This window comes from Pelecanus crispus, chromosome 17 (assembly GCF_030463565.1).
Source record: "Pelecanus crispus isolate bPelCri1 chromosome 17, bPelCri1.pri, whole genome shotgun sequence".
In the NCBI taxonomy this organism is placed as follows: Eukaryota; Metazoa; Chordata; class Aves; order Pelecaniformes; family Pelecanidae; genus Pelecanus; species Pelecanus crispus.
The window spans coordinates 7,898,836-7,920,771 of NC_134659.1; the positions used below are offsets into that span (position 1 = coordinate 7,898,836).

The 21,936-nt window shown below is 56.1% G+C and overlaps 1 protein-coding gene across 1 annotated transcript; it reads right to left on the reverse strand.

The window, feature by feature from the left end:
• Positions 1 to 1,847: 1,847 nt before the first annotated feature.
• LMOD1 (leiomodin 1) lies at positions 1,848 to 21,354 on the reverse strand. The gene is made up of 3 exons (XM_075722471.1): positions 20,911 to 21,354; positions 2,823 to 4,397; positions 1,848 to 1,874 (listed from the first exon to the last, which is right to left on the reverse strand). The coding sequence occupies exons 1-3, from the start codon at positions 21,169 to 21,171 to the stop codon at positions 1,848 to 1,850; spliced, it is 1,863 nt and encodes a 620-aa protein (XP_075578586.1). The 5' UTR covers positions 21,172 to 21,354.
• Between the last annotated feature and the right edge of the window lie 582 nt (positions 21,355 to 21,936).

The following is a 21,936-nucleotide window of genomic DNA, read 5'->3' on the forward strand; positions in this document are numbered from 1 at the left end:
CCCTGGGGCAGCCCTGGGGTGCCCAGTTTTGGGTGACCCCGGGAGTTTTGGGGTGGCCCAGGGGTTTGGGGCGACCCTGGGGGTTTGGGGTGACCCTGGGGGTTTGGAGTGACCCCGGGGCAGCCCCGGGGTGCCCAATTCTGGGTGACCCTGGGGGTTTGGGGTGACCCCGGGGGGCCCAGTTCTGGGTGACCCTGGGGGTTTGGGGTGACCCTGGGGGTTTGGAGTGACCCCGGGGCAGCCCCGGGGTGCCCAGTTCTGGGTGACCCTGGGGTTTTGGGGTGACCCCGGGGTGCCCAGTTCTGGGTGACCCTGGGGGTTTTGGGGTGACCCCGGGGCAGCCCCAGGGTGCCCAGTTCTGGGTGACCCTGGGGTTTTGGGGTGACCCGGGGGTGCCCAGTTCTGGGTGACCCTGGGGGTTTGGGGTGTCCGTGTGGCTCCTGGGTGCCCGCTTGTGGGTGTCTGGCAGCCGCGGGGTGCCCCGTTTGGGGGGGTTCTGGGTGGGTGGGTGCCCAGGGAGACCCGGGTTGGGGTGTCTGGGCGGCCCCAGGGTGCTCCGTTTGGGGTGGCCACGTGGTGCCCAGTTCAGGTGGCCCTGAGGTGGGGCTGTGGGTGCCGGGAGGGGGCCGGGGGGCCCACCCCATTTCCAGACAAGCCCCGCGCCCGCCCTGCCGTGCCGCCGCGCTGCGCCGGGGCACCCCGGGGCGCAGGACGCTCCCCGAGGCGCGGGAAGCGTTGGGTGAGCTTTATTGCTGATGCAGTGGCCGCGGTCGTACAAATCGCGAGCGAAGGCTTCGTGCCGGGACGGCGCAGGGGGTTGGGCCCCAAAAACCCGCTTTCGGGGGCAGGCGGCGTCCCTGCCCGGCCCCGTGCCCACCGGTGACGGGTGGCCGGTGCGGCTGCTGCCGTGTGCCCCCCCGTGCTCTTGTCCCCCCTCCCGGCGAGCCCACCCTCCGGGCGAGCCCTGCTCTCCCCGGGGAGGATTTGGTTTCGGCATGGCGGGGCTGGTGGAGCGGTCAGGTGTGGTGTCAAGAAGGTGGCGGGTCGAGAAGAGGGGGAAAAAAAACCCCCTCGCCCCTAAATTGGGCTGAAAAGCTTCAAAAACGCTCCCGGCTGCGGCACAAAGCGCCCCGGGGGTCCGGCGGTCCCCAAGCAAGGCTCGCTGCGGCGGCGCACGCCGTGCCCCGAGCCCCCGGCTCCAGCCCCTGCCCCGTCTCCCCACCGCCTCCCTCCCGCTCCCCCCGGCCGCTCCCTCCTCCGACACCCCGGATTCCTCCAGGCGTCGAGCCTGCGCCCCGCGAGCTGGCGTCCCACCGCCGTGCCCGCGCTCCGTAACGCTCCCGGCCGCCCGGAGACCCCGCGGGGGGGCAAGCCGTGACCACCACCTGGCTGTCCCCTGCCCCTCCGAAAAGCAAGGCTGGGAGGGTACCTCCGCTCACCCCCAGCCGGACCACCTTGGGGGTCCTGCCGGCAAGCTGGGATGGAGGGTGCCAAGCCCCTTCGGCGCGCTCCGAGGGGAGTTTCCCGCAAGGAGCTGCAGACCCCTCCTCTATCCTCGGCATCTCCAGGCGGGCGGACAGAGCGGGGCACGGCGCTGGCAAAAGAAAGAGCTTGAGGGCTTCACAACCGTAAAAATAATAAATACGACGTCTCCCTCCTGCGCTGCATCCGACGACCGTGCTGGCCTTCCTCGAGCCCGGCCCGTCCTCCGGCCGTCCCGGAGATGGCTGCTCCTTGGCGTTGCTCACCGCAGGGTCCCAAAGGGCTTGTCGTGGAAACAGTCACGAGAAAGGCGAGTGTCCTGGGGTCTGCCCCGCCGGGCTGCGGGGGCACAGCCGTCCCGCTCCCTACTGCAGCAGCTTCGGTACCTCCACCTGCCAGAGAAGACACCCCGTTACCGGGGGAGCAGTGAAAGGGGGTGCGGGGCCGGGCCGGGGGCACTATGCAGACCCGCCGCCGTGGCGCTGAGCCCCTCGCTGCCGGGGGTGCTCAGCGCTCCGGGGACATCCCTTCCTCTTGGCCAGGCTGGCTGTCCCCACGTCCAGCCCATGGGCAGCCCGGCCGGGGACACAAACCACCTGGGGGGCGAGCGAGGTGTTTCGAGGCGTTACGCTGGGACCGGCGTTGGAGACGCAGCCTCGCCGGCCACCCTGGGCTACCTCCCAGCCCCAGGGAGCGTGGGCTCGGCCACGCCAACGCGGCAGCAAGAGCTGGGTGAGCTGCTGCGCTCGGGGACCCGCTGCCTGCGTGCGCTTGCCTGCACGGACGCTGGTCCGCACAGGTTGGTTGTGAGCCCCCCTCGCTGCGGCGAAGGACCACTCCTTTTCTGCACGGGGAGGTGCTGGATTTCCATCCCCTGGGGTTATAGGTCAAAGCTGACTTCTTCCTTGTGTCCCAAAGCCTGGAGGCAAACCTGACTGCTGGAGTGAGGTGGATCTGCGCACCCCAGGGGCTCTGCCGAGGGATGGATCTGCCCCGTTCATGCTCTGCCAAGGGACGGATCTTCTCCTGTTGGATGCTCTGCCGAAGGATGGATCTGCTGACCCCATCTGCTCTGCAAGGGATGGTGCAAAAGGACGGACCTGCCCACCCCGTGTGCTCGGCAAAGGGACGGATCTGGCCCTGCCGCGTGCTCTGCGCAGGGGTTGGGACCACCCCCACCATACTGGAGCATCCCGGTTGCTCCATACCCCGCACCGGGAGAAGGACAGCCCTCACCTCTCCGCTACCCAAGTGACGACAGACGTGACCTCAGATCTCAGCCCACAGACTGACCCCACGGGTGCTGCCCGGAGGCGACCCCGCCGCGGCCCTGCACTTGCCTTCTTGAGCTGTTTGAGGTTGCTGGAGCGGATGGCCGCCAGGAGCTGGTCCCGCGAGTTCTTCTCCTGGACCGGCAGCACGCGGTCTCCCAGCTTCCTCTGCGTGGCCGGCGAGAGCGAGTTCCTCAGGTTCTCGTTGATCAGCGGTGGGGCGAGCGGAGGAGGAGGCGGGGGCGGCGCGGCGGGCACCCCCCCTTTCTTGGGAGAGCTTTTGGGGGAAGCCTTGGGGGACGGCTGCGGGGATGGCTTGGGGGACCCCTTCGGCAGGACTCCAGGCTTGGGCACCTCCAGGAGGTCTTTCTTCTCCCCACGCTCCTGTGCCAGTTTCTGCTCCTGGAGGCGTTTCTGCCTCTGTTTGTCCATGTTTCGGCTCAGCAGGTTGGTGACTGTCATGCGTGGTCCGGCCAGCTCGAAGTGGTAGCCCAGCTTCAGAAGCGTGGTGTTTTCCTTCAGGAGCTTGGCGATCTCCATCTCCGTCTTCCCCCCGCAGATGTGCCGCTGGTTGTGGAAACGCAGCTCCGTCAGCGTGTTGTTCTGCAGCAGCGCCCGGAAAATGGCCAGGATGCCCTTGCCCGTGATGTGGTTGGAGTCCAGGTTGATGCTCGTCAGCACCTTGTTGGACTTCAGCATGATGGCGATGGCGAAGGCCACGTGGTCGTCGGCACGGGTGTTGGCCAAGGCAAACAGCTTGACCACAGTGTTGAACTCCAGGGCCTCGGTGAAGCGCACCAGGGTCTCGTTGTTGATGCAGTCTGAGTTGTTCACGTTCACTTCGGTGACCTCGGCATCGTTGTTCTTCACCTTCTCGATGAGTTCATCGAAAATGCTGGAGGCTTCGTCATCCTTGGCCTGATCTGGGGAGCTGCCGGTGGTGGGCTTGGAGGGACTGCTCTCGGCCGCTGCCTTGGCCTCCTGTTTCTCCTCCGCTGCCTCGGGCTGGGATTTCTCCTTCTCGTCTGCCTTTGATTTTTTCAAAGCTGAACTCTTTTCCTCTTCTTTTTTATCTTTTTCTTTCTTATCTTCTCCCTTTGTGTCTTTTTCTGCCTCTTTCTTTGATCCTGAGCTCTTCTCTTCCTCCTTTTTGTCCTTCCCTGTGCCCTTCTTCAACACAGAACCCTTTTCTTCTTCTTTTTTGTCCTTCCCTGTCTCCTTTGCTGCTGAGCCCTTCTCTTCTTCCTTTTTATCCTTCCCTGCATCCTTCTTCAAGGCTGAGCCCTTTTCTTCCTCCTTTTTGTACTTCCCTGCATCCTTCTTCAACGCTGAGCCCTTTTCTTCCTCCTTTTTATCCCTCCCCGTGTCCTTCTTCAATGCTGAGCCCTTCTCTTCCTCCTTTTTGTCCTTCCCCATCAGCTTTTTCTCCATCGCCTTGACTTTGTCGTTGATAGCCTTCTCCTCTTTGGCCTTGGTCTCAGCCTCAGCTTTAACTTTTGGGTCTGTTTTCTGAACGCTTTCTTCCTTTTTAGAGTCTTTCCCCACTTTTGTATCTCGTTTCCAGGCCAGGTCTTTGGAAGAAGCTCCCTTTCCCTTTTCTTCTTCATTCTTGGCTCCTTTATTCTTCTCGCTCAATCTGCTTTCCTAACGAGAGAAAAACACCAAGGCGTTACAGAGAGATGCCTCCAACCTCCAGACTCACCACCCCAGTCTCATCGTCACCAGCTCTGCACCTCTGGGCCCCGCGGGGCAGCACCGCAGCCGGGGGAGATACACGGGAGGGTGCAGGACAGCCCGGTCGCACGAAGGTCTTGGACTGTGCCTGTGAGGGATGAGCTGCCCCAAAACAGGCATTTGTGACAGAAACCTGGTGCGAGCACCATGCAGGGTCCCCAGGAGGCAACGGAGAGGTGCCGTGGGGGAGCACGAGGACAGCGAGTGCCGGCGTGTGCCGTGGCAGCGGACAGACCCGCGGCCAGGACTCTTCAGGGAGGTAAGCGACCTGCTCCAAATCATGATGGTTTAGCCCGGAATACGGGCCAGAGTCTCCTCCATCTCGCCTCAGTGATTTACCACCACATGTTCACACACTGCAGCCTGTGGTTGTGCTTTGGAAGAGGAAAGTTTAACCCAGCTGAGGTCCCGGGTCCAGGGGAGGGTTCAGCGTCCGAGTGCCCTGCATGTAGGCAGAGCCTGCAGGACCCAGGCGTGCTGAGGTCCCGCCGCAGCTCTCCAAGGCATCTCTGCTCTCCTTCTGCCTCCAGTCCCCTCCCAAAGGGCTCCAGAGCTCAGCGGGATGCCCTCCCTCATCCCCAGTGAACAGGCAATAACCTAACAAGCAGCCCGATGCATCTCCCTTAGCAGCCTGCGCTGTTTGACCCCTTCCTATCATACCTCCTACGAGTTACCCTCTTTTTAATCACCTTTTCAACCAGGGATGGATCTAGTGCCTATACCTCTGTGAACCCCAGGTGCTTTCCCAGCTTTTCAAAATGGTTTCCAGCTGGATGCTCTGCAGCTTTGCCCGGTCTAGAGCCAAACACGCTTCCCGTGCTGGCCTGGACGCGTGTGCAAGCAGGGGAGCGTCCACAGCTGGCGACAGAGGTGACTGCAGATGAAGCAGTCGCACGCAACCCTGGGCTCTCTGAAAGGGGCCTCCTTTTAAGGTAAGTTTGCATTTTGAGCTCCCTGCAGAAAACCAAGGAAATGGGGACACGGCGTTTATTGCTTTGTAATGCACGACGTTTCCCCAGCACATCCTCCTCCAGTGTCCAAAGGCGTCATAGGAGGGAAGAGCTTAACTGGGGCGGTCTTGGGGAAGGATGCAGATTTTGCGGTGTGGGTTAAGGAAAGCAGTGTCACTGCAGCTGGCACCCCCTTCCCCTGCCCCTGGGATCTCCCCATCTCTCTGTGCCAAGAAGTCATGCAGCAGTGCCCTGGACCTCTTGAGTTTCTTCTTTTATCTCCAGGCCAGCCAAGATGAACTCATTCCTTAGTGGGCTGGCAAGCATCAGTGCTTTCATTTTGTCCTCCTCCTTGCATATTCACTCTTCAAAAGTGATTTTTGCCTCTGCTTTTATGCTTATCATGATGCCACTGTTGTGTTTGTGGGACTTCGATATGCAGGAGGGCTTAGTCTGGCTTTCAGCTCTCCAAGGCTGACCTTCAGGCAGCAGCTACATCCTCCCTGCACGCAGAGGGATGCAACCCCAAGGCTTGATGGCTATTTTCTTATGAACTGCCTCTGGCAGCAAAGGATTTTCCTCTTTTCCTTCATGCTTTAGGGCCATTTGGTCATTTGCCTCTTGTCAGTTGAACCCGCTTTTCACGTAATTTTTGGCACTTTTCGTCAAGCACCTGAACCTCGCTCTTGGCACAGCCTGTCCTGTGCATTGCTGCTGACCACGACCAGCACCGGCAGCTCCAGGACACAGCAAATGCCTCGTTTCAGCCTTCACCATGGCTGATGGGGCTGGGAAGACTCTGCCATCAGCATCGTTTCAACATGTTCTGCTTCTGCAGTCGAAGTCTTTGATGGCAGCTCAGCGCACGCCGCCTTCAAGCCTATTGGTTTTCTTACGCACCAGATTCGCTTCCTCGTGTGCCTGGAGAGATGCAGGCACAGGACCAAGACTGTTACAGCAATGCAGTAAGAGCAGGGCAGCGGGGCAGGATTCACCTCCTCGAACATCAGATTCAAGACACCTCCACTCCCAACAGAGGTGAGCCAATGCTATGAACAGATAACTGAAGACAGATGAACCCCTGACATTGGGACCAAGTTTGCTGTGCAGGGGAGAACCCTACCGTAAAGTCTGGGTCTGGGTTTGGCAGTTTAAACCTCCTCCTCCCTGCCTGCAGCCGGGCAGCACGCAGCTCCTGCCCTTCGCGGCTAGCCCGGCTCTTCCTGGGTGCCTGGCTTTGGCAGCACGGCTCGGCTTGGCATGCCAGCCGGTGCCGTGGGGTTTCTGTCCAGAGCCGAGCAGAGGGTGACGTGCGGAGACTCTGCTAGCTGGGAGCCTGGCCCCAGAGCCACGGTTAGGTCAGGCTCAGATCGACAGCTGCGGGGTTGGTCTGGGTGTCCTCAGCTTGACCGTAGCAGTGCTAGCGACCTGACAGTGATGCTGGCTGCAGGAGGAAGAGGAAGCACCAAGGTGAGGGGGTGGCAGAGCAAATGTCATCCTTGCTGGGGGGACTTTAGGACTTCAGGGAGAGGAGGAAGAAAGATGCTTCTGGGAGATTCAGCTGTGATGCCTTTACGAGCTCCCTGGCCCTCCCAGGGCTAGGACAGCACCGTGGCTTCACCCAGTGCCTTGAACCCCCAAATTGGAGTCCAGAGACCCTGGTGTGCAGCCAGGGCTGGCCTCCTCTTCCAGACGATGCCCTGGCCACGGTGGCTTCCCCAGCCCAGGCTCTGCCTTCCCAGCGTGCGGCACTGCTGGCCCTCGGGGACTGCTTTTTTTGTGGAAAGAACTGGCCTGGCTGTGAGCGGGGCAGCCGTGGGGACTGTTTGTACCTGGCGTATAAACAGATGCCATCTGGGACGAGAGAGCTATTTATTTATTTAAGAGATTTCTTGGCTCCCCTGCGCGAACCTAAACAGGCGACCGAAAGGCATGCGCCAGATGCCTACAGAGCCTGTCCACACAGCCCCTTGCTGCTGCAAACCCCAAGCAGCAGGGATGGAGCTCCCGGAGGAGCCCCGATGCCAGCACCCCCCTGTCCCAGGGGCTGCAGGGAGCGGGTGATGCACTGAGCCAGCGGCACTTCTCACCAAGACGTGCCCTGTTCCCAGGGCTGGGATGGTGCAAGGATGCTCGGTGACATCCTGAAGCACCTCGGTGAAGGAAGAGCCGCGTCTGCCCTGGCAGGAGGCTGGGCAGGGGGTGTGTGGGGGATGAGGACTCTGCTGCCTCGCTCTGTCCCCCCACACCCATGCCCAAGGGTGCCTTTCAAAGGTGTTTGGGGATGTCCCAGGTTGGAGGTTTCTTGGGGGTTCCTGCGAGAAGAGACAGTTGTTCCCCCAGGGCTCTGCAGCCCTTCCGTGTCCACAGGCTGAGCCCTCCTTGAGTCAGAGCCAGCAGCCTCATCTCCACACCAAGCTCTCCAAAAAGCCTTCTCCTTCCCAGCTCGAGCTCACACAACTTGACAGTGGGGAGCCCTGAGTCTCCCCTAAGCTCCCTGGGCCATCCAAGACCAACCAGAGCAAAGGCTTTGGCCAGGAATGAGCAGATCTTGGAGAAAGGGAGGAAAACCCTGGAGAGAAGGACCTACATCAGCTCTCATGCTCAGAGAAGGCAATGGATTTCTCCAAACAAGATGAAACTAGAGCAAAATAAGATGCGTAGCAAATTTCTGCTTAGTAAAGCTGCTGGGAATGTCTTGTTCTCACATCATTAGTGCTGTTCTCATTAAAGCATCCATCCACGGATGTGTTGCCACATGTCCAGGTGCTGTGGCATGGGGCAGGTCTGTGGAAGGAGGGCACCGGAGCCAAAGAGCAGGATGTGGGAAAGGAGCTGGGGGAAAAGGAGCCAGGGGAAAAGGAGCCAGCTGTGCCCCTGGGCAGGGGGAAAAGGGAAGGCAATGGGTGTGCAGTGGCCGGCCACGGGTGTTACTGCCACCGCGGGCCGTGTTTGCAGGATCACGGGCATCCAGCAAATTTGGGATGCGCTGGAAGGATCCTGTCAAAGAGCCTGTGAAAGTGCTGGCTGGTAGCAAGAGGTAAGAGGTGTTCAAGCTGTGTCATTTAATGCAGATGGGGCAAGAGCTGCCTTGATCACGGTACCCCTGTCCCTGCTGGGCAAGGCCCTCTGCAAGCGCCTGGCTCCAGCAGCAGCAGCAGAAGGGGAGGAATCAGGAGCAAAAACTTGCAGGCAAGAAATCAGATGTGTGTTTCTAAAACCAAGGGTCACTCTTACCCATCCGCCGCTGCCTGCACGAGACTCTCCATCCCTTGGTGGAGATTGGGGACATCTCTAAAGCCAGGTCAGAAGCTGATCTTGGCTCTGCCCAAGGCCATGTATGCGCCCAGGAGGGAGCGTGCCTTCATCCCCTCCTTTGCACCCATCCACGGGCTCTTGGTGTGCTCTGCCGCCCTGGCTCCGCTGCAGGTGCCAGCCCTGGGTGGTGACACCAGCCCAAGCTCTGCTCACTCATGACGGTGTAGAAGTGCTCACCTCCGGGCTGGAAATAAAGTGTGTTGCTCCAGTTGGAGCTCAGTAGAGGAGCTGCGTGGCAGGATGACACAGAAGAGGAGACAGAAATGCATCCTTCCCCCTCGTCTCGAAACCTTGGCTGTCCCCGCAGCCACCAGCGCGCCTTCTCCTGCAGCCCAGGCCACCAGCCAGGCTGTCTCCATCCGCAGTGCCAGCCCTGTACCCTCTCCATTGCTATCTTGAGTCCTGCCTGCTCGCTCCTCTCCGCCTCGCTGACATATTTACCTTGGATACCTAGAAACCAGTGCTGCTGCACCCCCTCCTGTGCCGTTCCCTCTGCTGAGAGCACGATTATTAGGGGAATATTTTTACGCAGCGTGTCAGACCTTTAAAAATAAGCCTAATGAAAACAGCCTGGTACTTGGCTGATTAATCACCAGTGTTTTGATGAACTGAAATGCCTTCCCGTTTCCTCTAAATAGACTAAAATGAGCATTGCCATTGCTTGTTAGCATTTGTAACCCTCAAACCCACTCAGATGTTTCCTTAAAAGGCAAAGGAGACTGGGAACTTCTTGCCTGGAATCCGAACGTTCGCAGCACCGCTCCCGACGCTGAGCAAGGGATGGGGCTGGGGATGGAGCAGCCGGCCGAGCTGGGTATGGGTGGGAGCAGAGCAGAGGGGCTGCTGAGATCTGCTGCGGGTGGTGGGGATGTGATGGTGGAGCGAGGTTCTCACCTCCTGCCCTGAAAGCCCCACAGCTCATTTTGGGGTAAAAAAAATCACTGCTTGGGTGGTAGGTATCAATCTGGATTTTTCCTCAGCACAGGGCCTGGGAGCTGGTCACCCTGCTGTGCCCACAAGCAGGTTTCCAAGTGAAAGGGGAACACGCTGGAGAGGAGAGGAAAGGATGGGTTATCCAAGAACTCGCAAAATCTGTACCCAAGCTGGAGGGAAGGGGCACTTTGTGGCCTGGCTGCTGCTGTCACATCAGTCCCTGGCAGAGGGGATGTATGGAAATGCATTTGTGGAAGAAATGTCTTATCTTTGGAAGGGGCCAGCTTTCACCAGCCTGCAGTTATTTTCAGAGGCATGTCCTGGGAAGAGTCCCTCATGGCCTGGACCACCAGGCTGAACATAGTGCCCCACCACGCTGGCCATGTGCTCGGCTCAGCTAAAGAACAAGATGTAAGGACGGGAGCCTTGGGGGGGCACATGCTGCCAAGTGGCTTCGTGGTGGCTCCGGGGAGCCGTGCCCCATCTGGGTTCAAGAAGGGCTTTTCTGAAAGGGTGAAGCCAGAAGAGTCCAGGACGGCTCCTCCGTGAGGGTCGATTCTGGGGGCACGTGGCACACTGTGCCCCAGGAGGAAACGGGACCGTCAACAGAAGACCTCAGGGCCAAACCTGCACCTGCAGTTCACGTGAAAACGGCTCCAGAAGTAGTGAACTCAGCCTGCAGGCTTGACACTGACTCAGTGTCTCATGTCACCTGCAGCTCTGGTGGGAAGCCAACTGTGAGATATCATCCCCCAGCTGTAAGACATCACCCCCCAGCTGATGTGAGAGCATCAAGAGCATGAGAGGGGAAGCCTGAGCCAGGGTCAGGCCGACCCCAACCATCAGCACTGCTGGAAAATCCGGGGTTAGCTCCAACGTGGCTGACGGCTACAGCTGCTGCTGGCTGTGGACGGCAATGGGGACACGGGCTTCACGCACAGCCAAAAGACGGGCACGGTCCTCGCCTGCGTGCAGCTACAGGGACGTCTGTTCTTGAGGGATATAAGGGGAAAACACGGAGCAAAGCAAGAGGCAAGTGTTGGTGCCTTCAGAAACTGCCCACACGTGGAAATCGCACCTATTTAGCTAAGTCAGTTGAGCTGCACGTCCACAAGCCTTGTGCCTACACTCCTGCAAGCACCAAGGGTTTATCAGCGCTTGTAACCAAACTGCCCTACACCAGTGCACGGCTCTCCTAAACCAAGATGCAGATGTCTGCTGAAGGACAACTGGCCCAGCTGAACTTAATTGATCCAGGAATGATTTCAGCCACGTGGGGTAGTTTCTATATGTGCATCGGAGACCACGAGTCTTCTCCTTCTCACTGCTTCCCTCCTCTTCAGCAACTCCACCGGCAGAGCTGTTTTGGCGTGCTGGCTGCCTGGCACGTGGCTCTTGCCACCAACAGAGACCCTCCACCCAGAGCCGTGCTCCTTGCAAACCAACCAGAATCCCTCCAGAGCTGTAGGGCTGGGGGATAAAGTCCATGCCAAGAGACTGTCCCTTTCTCCCAGCCTCTGCTGGGATAATAAATTTCTCCTGCAGCCAATGGGACATCTTCCAGTTCATCTCTTGGCAGGGCATGGCTTAGGCAACAGGTACCCACCAGCAAAGCTCCATCGGTCCCACGCAAATGCTGAGTGACGGAGGGGCTTTTGGAAGTGGGAGAGCCGGGAAGTGGGGAAGCCCCAGGGATGAGGGGAGACCTCTGAGAGACAGGGAGACAGGGGAAGGCCCTCTGCAAGTGCACCAAAAACTGTTGGTCACGTGGGGGCTCCCAGACCAGACTGGCAAGGGAAGGAAGTTGGGCTTGGTTATTTGACATAGGGGGTTTAGGCATAATTACACATTCATAACTAACGAGTCAATCTGGTATCATCGCCTGAGGGGTTTCAGTCTGTCCTACACATGCTACCAAGTCCTACAAAGGTCTCCAGAGCCACCAAGAGACTCTGAGGTAGAACCCACAGCTCTAATCTTGGGCATCTGCATCATCCTCTGGACACACCTACCTAGTTGCGTGGGCTCTAAAGGATCCCTGATGTCCCCTCTGTCCTGTCCAGCTACCCCAAATGCCAGCCAGAGGATGTGAGCAAGGCACCAGCATCCCACCACCCCTCACTATGACCATGGGTGAAGGGGGCTGAGAGGCTGGGCACAAACCACATGGAGCTCCCAGGGGACAGGGATGTCCCCCAAGACTGTCCCACTGGATGGAGTAGCCCCTTGAGGTGGCCAGTGGGCAAAGGCAGGTTGTTTTGCACTTGACGTTCCCGGGTATTTGGGTACCCATTGCCACTATGCTCTAGGCATGTGAGAGGGTTGCTGGAGCCAAGCTAAACCACAACAAGCTGGCCAAGCAGCTGGCCAAGCTGCTCCTTTCCTCCATTCCTTGGCCAATTTTGAGTAACCCAGGGACAACTCAGAGCCAAGGACATTCCTGGAAAAAATGCTGTGTCCTTGGCCAAGTCCTGAGAGCTACTAAACCCAGACTGAGAGACCACTGGAGGAAGCAGGACCACGAGGCTTCTGCTGACCTTACTTGCCCAGGACAGCCAAGTCTGGATCTACATGACACCCATCCCACTCACAAGGGATCTGGCCTTGCTCTACCTGCAGCAGTGCCAGAGCAACCCTCCTGGTCCTCATCTACCTTATCACGGGCCGGCGTCATGAGACACCCTGCTCGTACTCCCCGTACGCCCCGCAGAGCCCTGGCCCCGGCGGGCTCCCTCGTAGGACCATTCCCCGGCAGCAAAGAGTTTCTCTCTTGGCACGTTTGGATTTTTTTGGGATGAAGCAAGGGTGAAAGGACCTCGGCTTCCAGCACTGGGACGCACGCAGGCGTAGCATGACCCCCCCAGGCCATGCTCTATATGCCAAAGCCCAGAGCGATGTAAACAACTTCTTGCCCTGTCCCGCCTCAGCTATTACTCTGTTATTTTAACGAGGAGCTCTGTTATTCCCCTTCCCTTCTGCTCAGACCTTTCTGACCCCAAATATCACTGTCTCTTTGCACTTCCCAGGCCAATGTTTTTAAAAACATCCTCCTTCTGAGATGCAGTGCTGTTCTCCAGAGACTGGACAACTTCTGGCCTTGACTTTTGTCTTGCTTTGCCTTCATTGCTGAATTAAGGCAGATAACAAACGTTTCAACTGGGTTTCCTTTAATAGAATAGCTCCAGCCCTTCCTCAGCGACATGCAGCCATTTTCCAGAAAGCCCTTAAAGCTGCTGCATACTTTGCAAATGGAAACTTTAGTTTCTCTAACAAAATCTGTTTTTAGAAGTCAGGGTTTTTCTGTTCTACCCATCATTTTCCCAGCCCCTTCTCCTGGCACTGCCATGGCTGAACTGGATATTCCCTAGATGAGACCTTTTCTCTGATCACCTCCTCTTCAGCAGAGGTTGCTAAGGGCAGTGAACGTCGGCGATTCACACCACGGCCACCTCGCAGCTGGGCTTCTGCCCAGTGCACTTTCTGTGGGCAGCCCACAAAGAGCATTCCTCAAATTTTTAGGAACAGAAGAACTACAAATCAGCCCTAGCGAGTCTCAAATCCTATCTCCCATCCTGTGTGTCAGGGAGCAGGACTCTGGCTCCCAGCCTCCTGGGACTACATGGAAAGCATCTCCAGGCCCCTTGCTGGTGCAGGTCTCCCATCAGCCGGCCCATGGGACCACCACAGACAGCCCGTGGCATCAGTGGTGGCCACGGGCACACAGTGTGGGAGGATGAATCAAGGTCTTTGAAGCAGGTGAGATGAGCCCCAGCCCCAGGTGCCTACCTGCCAAAACCAGAGAGCTGGTTTGCTGGTCAAAACCCTTAATCAGCTTATGAGAAACAGGAGCACTGGCTCCGTGGGCTCCTACGCCACGTGGGAGCCGTAGCCCAGAACACTGCGCTTAATGAGATAAAGCAGGGCATGGGAGGAGTCATGATTGCCAGTTCTTAGCAACTGAAGATCTTCCCTGAAAGGAAGCAAACTACAGCTCCCTTTCTGCTGTGGGCAGCTCTCGTGGCTGTGCAGGTGCCCGTTGCCGTGCCGGGCAAGTCTGCCTTCTGCCATGGTCGCCCCTGCCACGAGGCAGGACCGCTCGGAGCCCTCGGCAGCACCCAGCAGGTCTTGGTGTGAATCCTGACCCAAATATTGTGTCTCAGCCCTGGGCTACTCAACCCAAAGTCAACAGGCTGCAGGCACCAGAACACCTCCATGACCCCGGGCTGTCACCTCCCCTGTTCGTGGCTGCAAGCGCCCCGATACCACCTCCCCTGCAAAGTGAGATCCTCTCGCTCCGCCGTGCTGCAATTCCCACCACGGCAAAGGGTGGGCTTGAGTGACACGACCCGTTAATCCCAGCACCCTGCTGGGAGCTGAGTCACTGAGATCATTTTAGCACACAAATGATGTCATAGCGCTGCGAAAGAAAGCGATACGTAAAGGATCCCAGCTCTTTTCCTCCTCTATATGTCTATTTATCAGCTCAACGTAAACAGACAATAAACCTCCCTGTCTGTGGCAGCTCGGCCCATATAAGCTAAACACTCCAAGCATTTCCATGGATTTATCTGCATCCCAGTTGTGGTTTATGTAAATATAGAACTCAGCTTTTTACTCCTGTTTTTTTCAGACCGACTAGAAATTCGGCTTTTTTTCCTGCTTGTGCCCATAGATGGACTGCGTATCTCCCAGAGTGCGCCTTCAGCGCGACCTACGAGTCGCTGGGAACGCTTTGTGCTGCCACTCAAACAAACAAGGTTTTTGCCACCATTTCCCGACGGCGTTACAAAAACACCGATCTGGCCGTGAGGTTCCTTCTCACACCGTTTGTTCAGAAATGCAGTTCAAACCTGGGTGCGTTGCCACCTCACTTGCTTCAGCTGTTCTCTACACTGCAGATCCTTCAGTTATCTGTCACGGGATCGTTCCTGCTTCTCTTTTTGCCTTGGAGGTCTGTTTTATCATCTGTTGCTAGCTGACAGCTCTTGCTTCTGATGCTCGTCCTTCTCGTTACAGGGTTGGTACGTTTTCAGAAATCAAGAATGAAACATCCGAGCACAGACAATGCCAGTTTTCATTTCTGAACAACAAAAAGTGACAAATAAAAGGGCTCTCCTGGATGGGCTGTTCTGCGGCAGGCTGGAGAGGCCACAAACCAGAGACTGTCTATGGCCTCCTTTAAGGATCAAGTAGGAATGACTCAATACCTTTGGTGTCTTTCAAAATGTGTGACTATTTTGGCCATCCATGGCTATCGTTTGCAGGAGTAACGCAAAGATCAGGGAGCCACCAGCTCCATTCCCACTCTGTGTGTTGGTGGAAGGACCCACAGCTTTGTCCCTTGCCCACCTCAGCATGAGCTGGAGAAGCACCAGGAGAAAGGATGCCCCAGAGTCACCCACCCCGACACCTCTTTTGGAGGCCAGGAGCTGGGCGGAACAACGACATGTTCTGATGAGGGAAAAGCAGGCACTGAGACTGCTAGAGACCTGCCCAGGACATGGTTAAAAGAAAGGCAAGTGCTGGGAAGTGCTGAAGACTCTTGGAAGAGAGAAGGAACAGTCTTGGCATATCGACAGAACTGGCTGATAAACAGAACAGCAGAGTTTAAATACATATGTGTTAGTCACAGACTGGTAAGATGCTTAAAGAATGATACAACCACTTCTTTTCCCTCGTTTACAATTTCCCTTGAGTCTGTCCCAGCTATTTAAACATGGAGCTTGTTTTTCTCCAGATATTTTCATGAAAAGATGACAAGCTTTGAGCATTAGTAAGAAATTTAAATATTAACTTGTTTTTCCATCGTGTTGAAGAAGGGCTCATTGGTAGGGATCTCCACTTTTTGTGGCACGGCCCTCCACATATAGCCACCAGTAACTGGACTGAATACCACCCAGCAGCGAGCGCCAAGCCTACACGCACACGCTCCAGTAAGTTAGAAAGGAAGGCAGGATTTTTACAAGACCTTCCCAAGGAGTTTTGTAATCCTTATCCATGGCGATAGGACCTGCTGCCCTCTGGCACCAGCATCCCTCAGATATGCTGCGTTTGGATTAAGTAAACTACTTCCAAGGTCACTGCTTTTTCCCTCAGCATCAAAACCCAGCCATGAGGAACGCTGTCCCACCACCCGCTGTCAGCTGTGCGCAGCCTACAGCGAAGAGTGCTGCTCGGGGACACGCGGACGTCCCCAGGAGCACAGGGCCAGGCAAAGCAGCCTGCAAGGATAAGGATGCATGGACCTGGAACGGGAGGGTGTCTTGTCTGCGCAGGAGTGTGCGAGGGGAGTGGGACATCCGGGAAGAAGGGGAAAGGTGTTGGAAGACGCTTGCCTGAGCCACCTCAACTTCTCCTGTGGGAAGGGTGTTCAACCTTCAGGAGACAAAAATACAGGGATGATCCGCACCGTGCACAGCCGGCCCTGGCATCCCACATCCCCTGTTCAGAGCCTTCTCCTCCAAGAAGCTGGTCCCTAGGCTTATATCGAAAGAGACATCCACCATGTGTGCAAGCATCTTGCTAAAAGAAGTGGTTTTGTGACCCTGGAATGAATCCCCTCCATCAGTAGGATAATGCCCCTGCATGCAATTTCCATGCCTTTTCCCAGCCATCCCTGCTTGAAGCAGCATGAAATCAGTGCAGCCCCATTGGGAGGCAGGACTGGGGACTCTGATGGGACTGGGACATTCAGGTGTCCTCTCCTTACAGGTGAAGCTGAGGGAAAGAGGCTCCATCCATTCCCAGGGAAGATGGTGGTGCTGGAGAAGGAGAGCACAAGGAGGGTCTGCCTCTGCCACCACCTAGTCGGTGTTTTGGAGCCACCCTGGCGCTGCGGTGAGGCCAGCTGGGAATCCAAGGAGAGCCAAGAACAGCAGCAGGTAGATTTTGTGGCATGCTTTGAAAAGCAAAACCTCCTGCTATGGATATGGCAACTGCTAAGGAGCACTCGTCCACCAAACCACCTGGTCCCACGGTACGCGTGGCTCACATGGAGGGGTGGTCCTTCCCATGGGGTAGCTCTTCTCAGCCAGGTCCCTCCCAGCAAAGGTACCCCTGATGGCGTTTAGGAGTGGCCAAATGCCACTGGGAAAGACGGGTATCTCCGGGGTGTATATCATAGTGTTATATGCATAGATACATCCTTTTAAAGAAGATGACACCAGCAGCAGAGGAAGAACTGGACAAAACCAGAATAGCTCTCACAAAACCCATCTCCCATGCAGCTCAGCTGTCAGAGAAACCCATCCCGCAGAGACACCCGCACTGAGCCCCTGCCCCTGGCACAAACAGCTTTTCCTTTTCTGAAGAGAAATCCCAGGCACGATACAAAGATTTCAAGTGACAGCAAGTCAGCTGTGTTGCCAGGTAAATCATCCTTTGGTTCATGCCACTGCTTCAACTTTACAGCACGTTTCTAACCTAGATTTCTCCCTCATTACGTCTGCCTGCTACAGTAAAGAGCCATGAGCTATTAGAAATCAAATCTTCATTTATCTACTCATGAATATTAGTTTAACTTTGGCTCCCTTGATACATGGACCTACAAGGTGGCCTTGTTGAGCACATCCAAAGAGAGGCACTGTCCCAAGCCCCACTGTTGAACTTGGTGCATACTTTTGCTCGCTAGTGATACAAAATGAAGATTAATTAATTAATGCATCACCAAGATGTGAATTTGCTTCCCCGGTGTGGAGAAGTTAGGGCAAAGCTCACATCTATTTTGGGCTGTTTATAAACTGCTTCCTAGTTACCCAAGTTTGCCCTTTTCATCACTAAGAAGATGTATTATTATGCAGTTACAATATTTCTAAATATACCCACTCCTTCCAATATTTAGAAGGGAATGGGGGTGCCTGGAGCCAGTCCAAGAACAGAGCAATGACTGCAAGAAGATGGGCAGAAACGGAACCTTTCCCTTTAAAATAACCTAAATTGCACTTTGGAGAAGTTCCTGCACATCCCAGCTAACAGACGATGTGTCCCACCAGCAACTGCACAAAGAGGGGGCAAGCGAGGGATGGAAGGAGGAAGGAGGAAAAATAGGTGGGGAGACAGAGGTGCAGCAGCTTGGGTCAGCATGCTGCCGGCCCCGCGCGGATGCTGCCCCGGCCCCGGTCCCGGTCCCAGCAGGCTGCAGGGAGCCGGAGCGGCCGTTGCACCGCGGAGGCTGCGACCCGGTCACCTCCCAGCTTTGCAAAATGAGTTTTAGCCAAAACGATAGAGCCCTAGGTGCCACCGCAGAGCTGGACTAGGAACTCCCTAACATTTTCTCAGTGCCTTCGTGCAAAGCAACTACAGACCTATAAACTCTCTGCGGTTCAAGGACAAGAATCTAACCTCCTGTCCCTCCCTACTGAAGAGACATCACAGACACAAGATAACATCTTCCATATGTTCCGAGGGCCAGTCCCACTGGAAGGACCTCCCATTCCTTCCCTGCCCTTGTGCCGGCGCTTCCCTCCCATGCTCACGCGTCTGCTTCTCGCTCACGAAGGCTGTGCTCGATGCGTTTAAGCAGGGATGCCGGGCGCTGGGGGGGTTTGTGATGCACAGTGCTGGGAGCCGTCAAGGGAGAGCAGCTGGGACGGACACCGATGGGTGATGCCTGCACACGGCGGGGGGAACGCCGTCCCCCGGGGGCCTGCAGCCACAACGCCTGTGCTGGCAGGCGTAAGAGCTTCACTGCCCGCTGCAACGTGAAATCTGCTGATACGAGAGAGGGATTTGTCATCACGGGCCTCAGCGCTCTGAGCAGACGGGTGAGAGCTCGGGAGCCACCTGGGATGCTCCGGATGGCTCCGTTTTCTCATTCCATCCTGCAGCAAAACACAGCCCTGCGGCTTCCTCGGATGGAGGGAACCATCGGCTTCCTGGGCTGTTTTTTGCGATTGCTTCTGTGGTTCAATCACCCCATCCCATCCCATCCCATCCCATCTCATCCCATCCCATCCCATCCCATCCCATCCCATCCCACCCCATCCCATCCCATCCCATCCCACCCCATCCCATCCCATCCCGTCCTCGTGCCCCATGGTGGAGCAACAGCCCTGCTCCACCACTGGCATGGGCTGACCTGCCAGTGCTGCGAGCTGGCATTTTCTAGGTGCTAATCCCAGGTCCCAACAATGCCAAGGAGGAAGGGGTGGAGGATATTTTTTTCTTGGCCTCCAGGGATTGAAATAGAAGAAGAAAGACGGTTCTGCCATATCCAGTTACTGCAATGCAATCTAACTGGGCCAGTTTCACTGACAAATTTGACCGGCAGCCAACTTGCTTTGTCTTCCACGGCCCAAAGCTACTGAAGTTCAAAGGAAAGCACAACGAGCGCTTTTCTCAGGACCTCCGTCGCTGCCCTCCCCACCAGCCGGAGCTGTACACCCTCTCCCAGGGCGCCTCTCCTCCCCGTGCCATCCCTTGCCACCATCCCGAGTCCTCTCCCGCAGCACACAGACACACACACACTCTCAGACATCTTCCAAAGAATGTAGTGTTTAACCAGATAATTTCCCAGCTCCCTTTTTCTGAAAAACACAAATTTCCTCCCTTCCTTCTGATCATGGACACTTCCCTATCCCAACTCCCAGTCGACTCCTCGTCTTCCCATGGTTAAAAACAAAATAGCATCACTAGTGATGCCAAATGCAAGAGTCTCCCCATCTGAAAAAGCTTTTTCAGTGTCAGCTCTCAGTGCTGGCTGCAAGGCAGAATCACCTGCAAACCCCTGCGGCGTCACTGGGATATCTGGTCCCACGTAACAGCATTTCCCTTTCCAGGCAGGTTTGTCCTGCAGCACCTGCAGTTCCCCACCATGGGGAAATTTTCCACCAGCCTACCGGTGGGAAAATAAACCCAGTGCTCTCGTGGCGAGGGGCACAGCGCTTTCCGTCCCCCAGCCCATGCCAGACGCCACATATAGAAGGTGAAGGCTGTGAGTGCCTTGTCCTCGCAGCCAGAGGAAAGCTCCCTGGCGCGCAAGCCTGAGCTTGGAGAGGGCTGGGGGGAACTGTTTAACCCCTTGTTCAGGTCTCCAAACTAAACCTTCATGTATTTCTCCTATAGCTGCAATTTTCACCTTTTTCTCCCAGGCCCCAGTCGGGAGAGGACCCTCCTATACTAAACTCCGTCCACATCCGTAAAGAGCTATTTCCAAGTGCTCACGGGCTAGTTAGAGCTCGATTACCCAGCTGGGAGATCCAGGGTACTGCTGGGTGTCCTGGAATAGGTAAGGAATCAGAGCCAGAGCAGTCTCTTAAGAGGAGTATCCACATAAGCCTCTGCTCTGCTTATGCTGCTGACACTCCTCAGCCCTGTCCCGTCCCAGCAGATGTGAATCCAGCCTGGGACATGAAATCTGCCCGTGACTACACAGATAAATAGCTGAAGACTCTCATTCTTTCACTTTCTGGCTCAGCCTGCCATGAAAAACTAGGGAAACCAAATGCTTCCCAGCCTCCCACGCACGAAGCACATACCAAATATTTTTAGTGCAGAGGTTAATAAATGTTACAGAGAAGTGGGACTGGTTCCCACTAAGGCAAGGCGCAAAAAGAGGAGAGGGATTGGCACGAAGCTTTCTAGCTCAAAGCAAGCTATTAAAGGATTTGCCAGGTGCAAAGAAGGAGATAAAGGTACCCAAATCAAAATAAAAGAATGAATTTTAACTGAACAATGAACACGAAACAAACAGCTTGGGGCAAAACCTGCTTCTCGCGGTGACTTCCACAAAGCAGCAAACTTTTTTTATTCCACAAGAACCAGAGACTCTTTAATCTTTTGCACAAGAAGAACCAAAGGGACTGAGAGTCCAGAGATCTCCAAAGGAAAAAAAAAAGAGGAAAAAGAAATGCAGCCCAAGGGATCGCTGTCATTGCACTGGCTCTTCCAGCTGCCTTCTGGGAGTACCATCTCTGCTCCCAGCCCTGCCAAAGGATGTTAGAGCAGAGGCAGAGAGAAAATCCCAGGCACCAGCACAGGTTTTGGCTTTGCGAGTAACACCAGGATTTCATGAAATACCCTGTTCCCTCCCGGAGTGCCTGGACCAGCTCCCTGCCTCGCTCCTCTGGTCTCTACATGACACTTATTCCTCTTTAGCAAGCACAGCACGCCCTTCTCGGGGTTCGTGTTCTCCATCTCGTCCCCCAAAACAGCCCAGCGGAGTTCACAGGTATGCCCCTGCATTTCTCATAGAAACAGCTCAAGCGTGGGGAGATGGGACTTACGTCTATCGAGTGTTCCCTCTGAATAAGTTTCCTGGTGTCCTTTTCGCAGTGATTGAGCATTGTGTCGCGGTTTTGCGGGCCAGGTGGGGAATTTTCTGTTTGTTTTTTCTGACTGACCTCCAGAGGGATGCTTCCATCTGGATCCACCACATCCAGCTCCTTTTCCAGCTCTTCCATCTCCTCTGGAGACAGAGTAGATAACAAACTGTCAATATCTGGATCTTCACTAACTTGTCGCCGGTATTTGGCCACTTTGGACATCTTGGCTCGCTGGCGAGACACGGTTGCGGTTGTGTGTGGTACCCAAGGAAGGAGAAAAAAAAAAAGAAGCCGAAGCTCCAACACTGCTTCCCCCAGCAGCAGCAGGTGCTGAAGTGTTAAATCTCAGCAGCTCTTGATCGCTGCAGCCCAGGATATAGTAGTTATAAAGAGGGGACACCCCTCGGTCCACAAGTTGGCCAATAACAGGATCCAGCCGCGATTTCGGGTGCTGGGAAGCCAATGGAGCCCAGCGGGAGGCGGGGAATGGTGCTATCAGAGGAGCCTGAAACCCGAGGACATTCCAGGGAACCATGCAGAGCTGCATGACCAAATTTAGTCCGGAGCATTTAGCCTTTTAAAGGCAATGGGCCAACCTAGTGAGAAAACACGCAAAAATGCACAAGCTGGCAGGCTGGAGATCTGGGGGGTGGGGGAGGCAGAACCCTATCATGCGCCCATCGGTGCTGGAGGGCTAATAAAAAGGTCAGCGTGGCTCCGAAGACATGGGGTGTCTCCTCCGTTACAGGAGGGGAGAGTTTCTGCTGTGACAGTGACAGCTCTTGGCTGAAACTGGCAACAAAGCGCCCACCCCAGAGAAAGTTTTCGCCTTTATCGTGCTGCTCTCCAGGATCTGTGCGTTTTTTTGGGTTTTTTTCCCTTTCGGGAAAGAGGTGGTGAGTGGTTATGTCGCTGGTGCAGACTGGTTTCTTTACGAAGGATGTGCAAAGTCCAGCGCCTTTGAAGCAGGGGGGAAGCAGGCAGTGC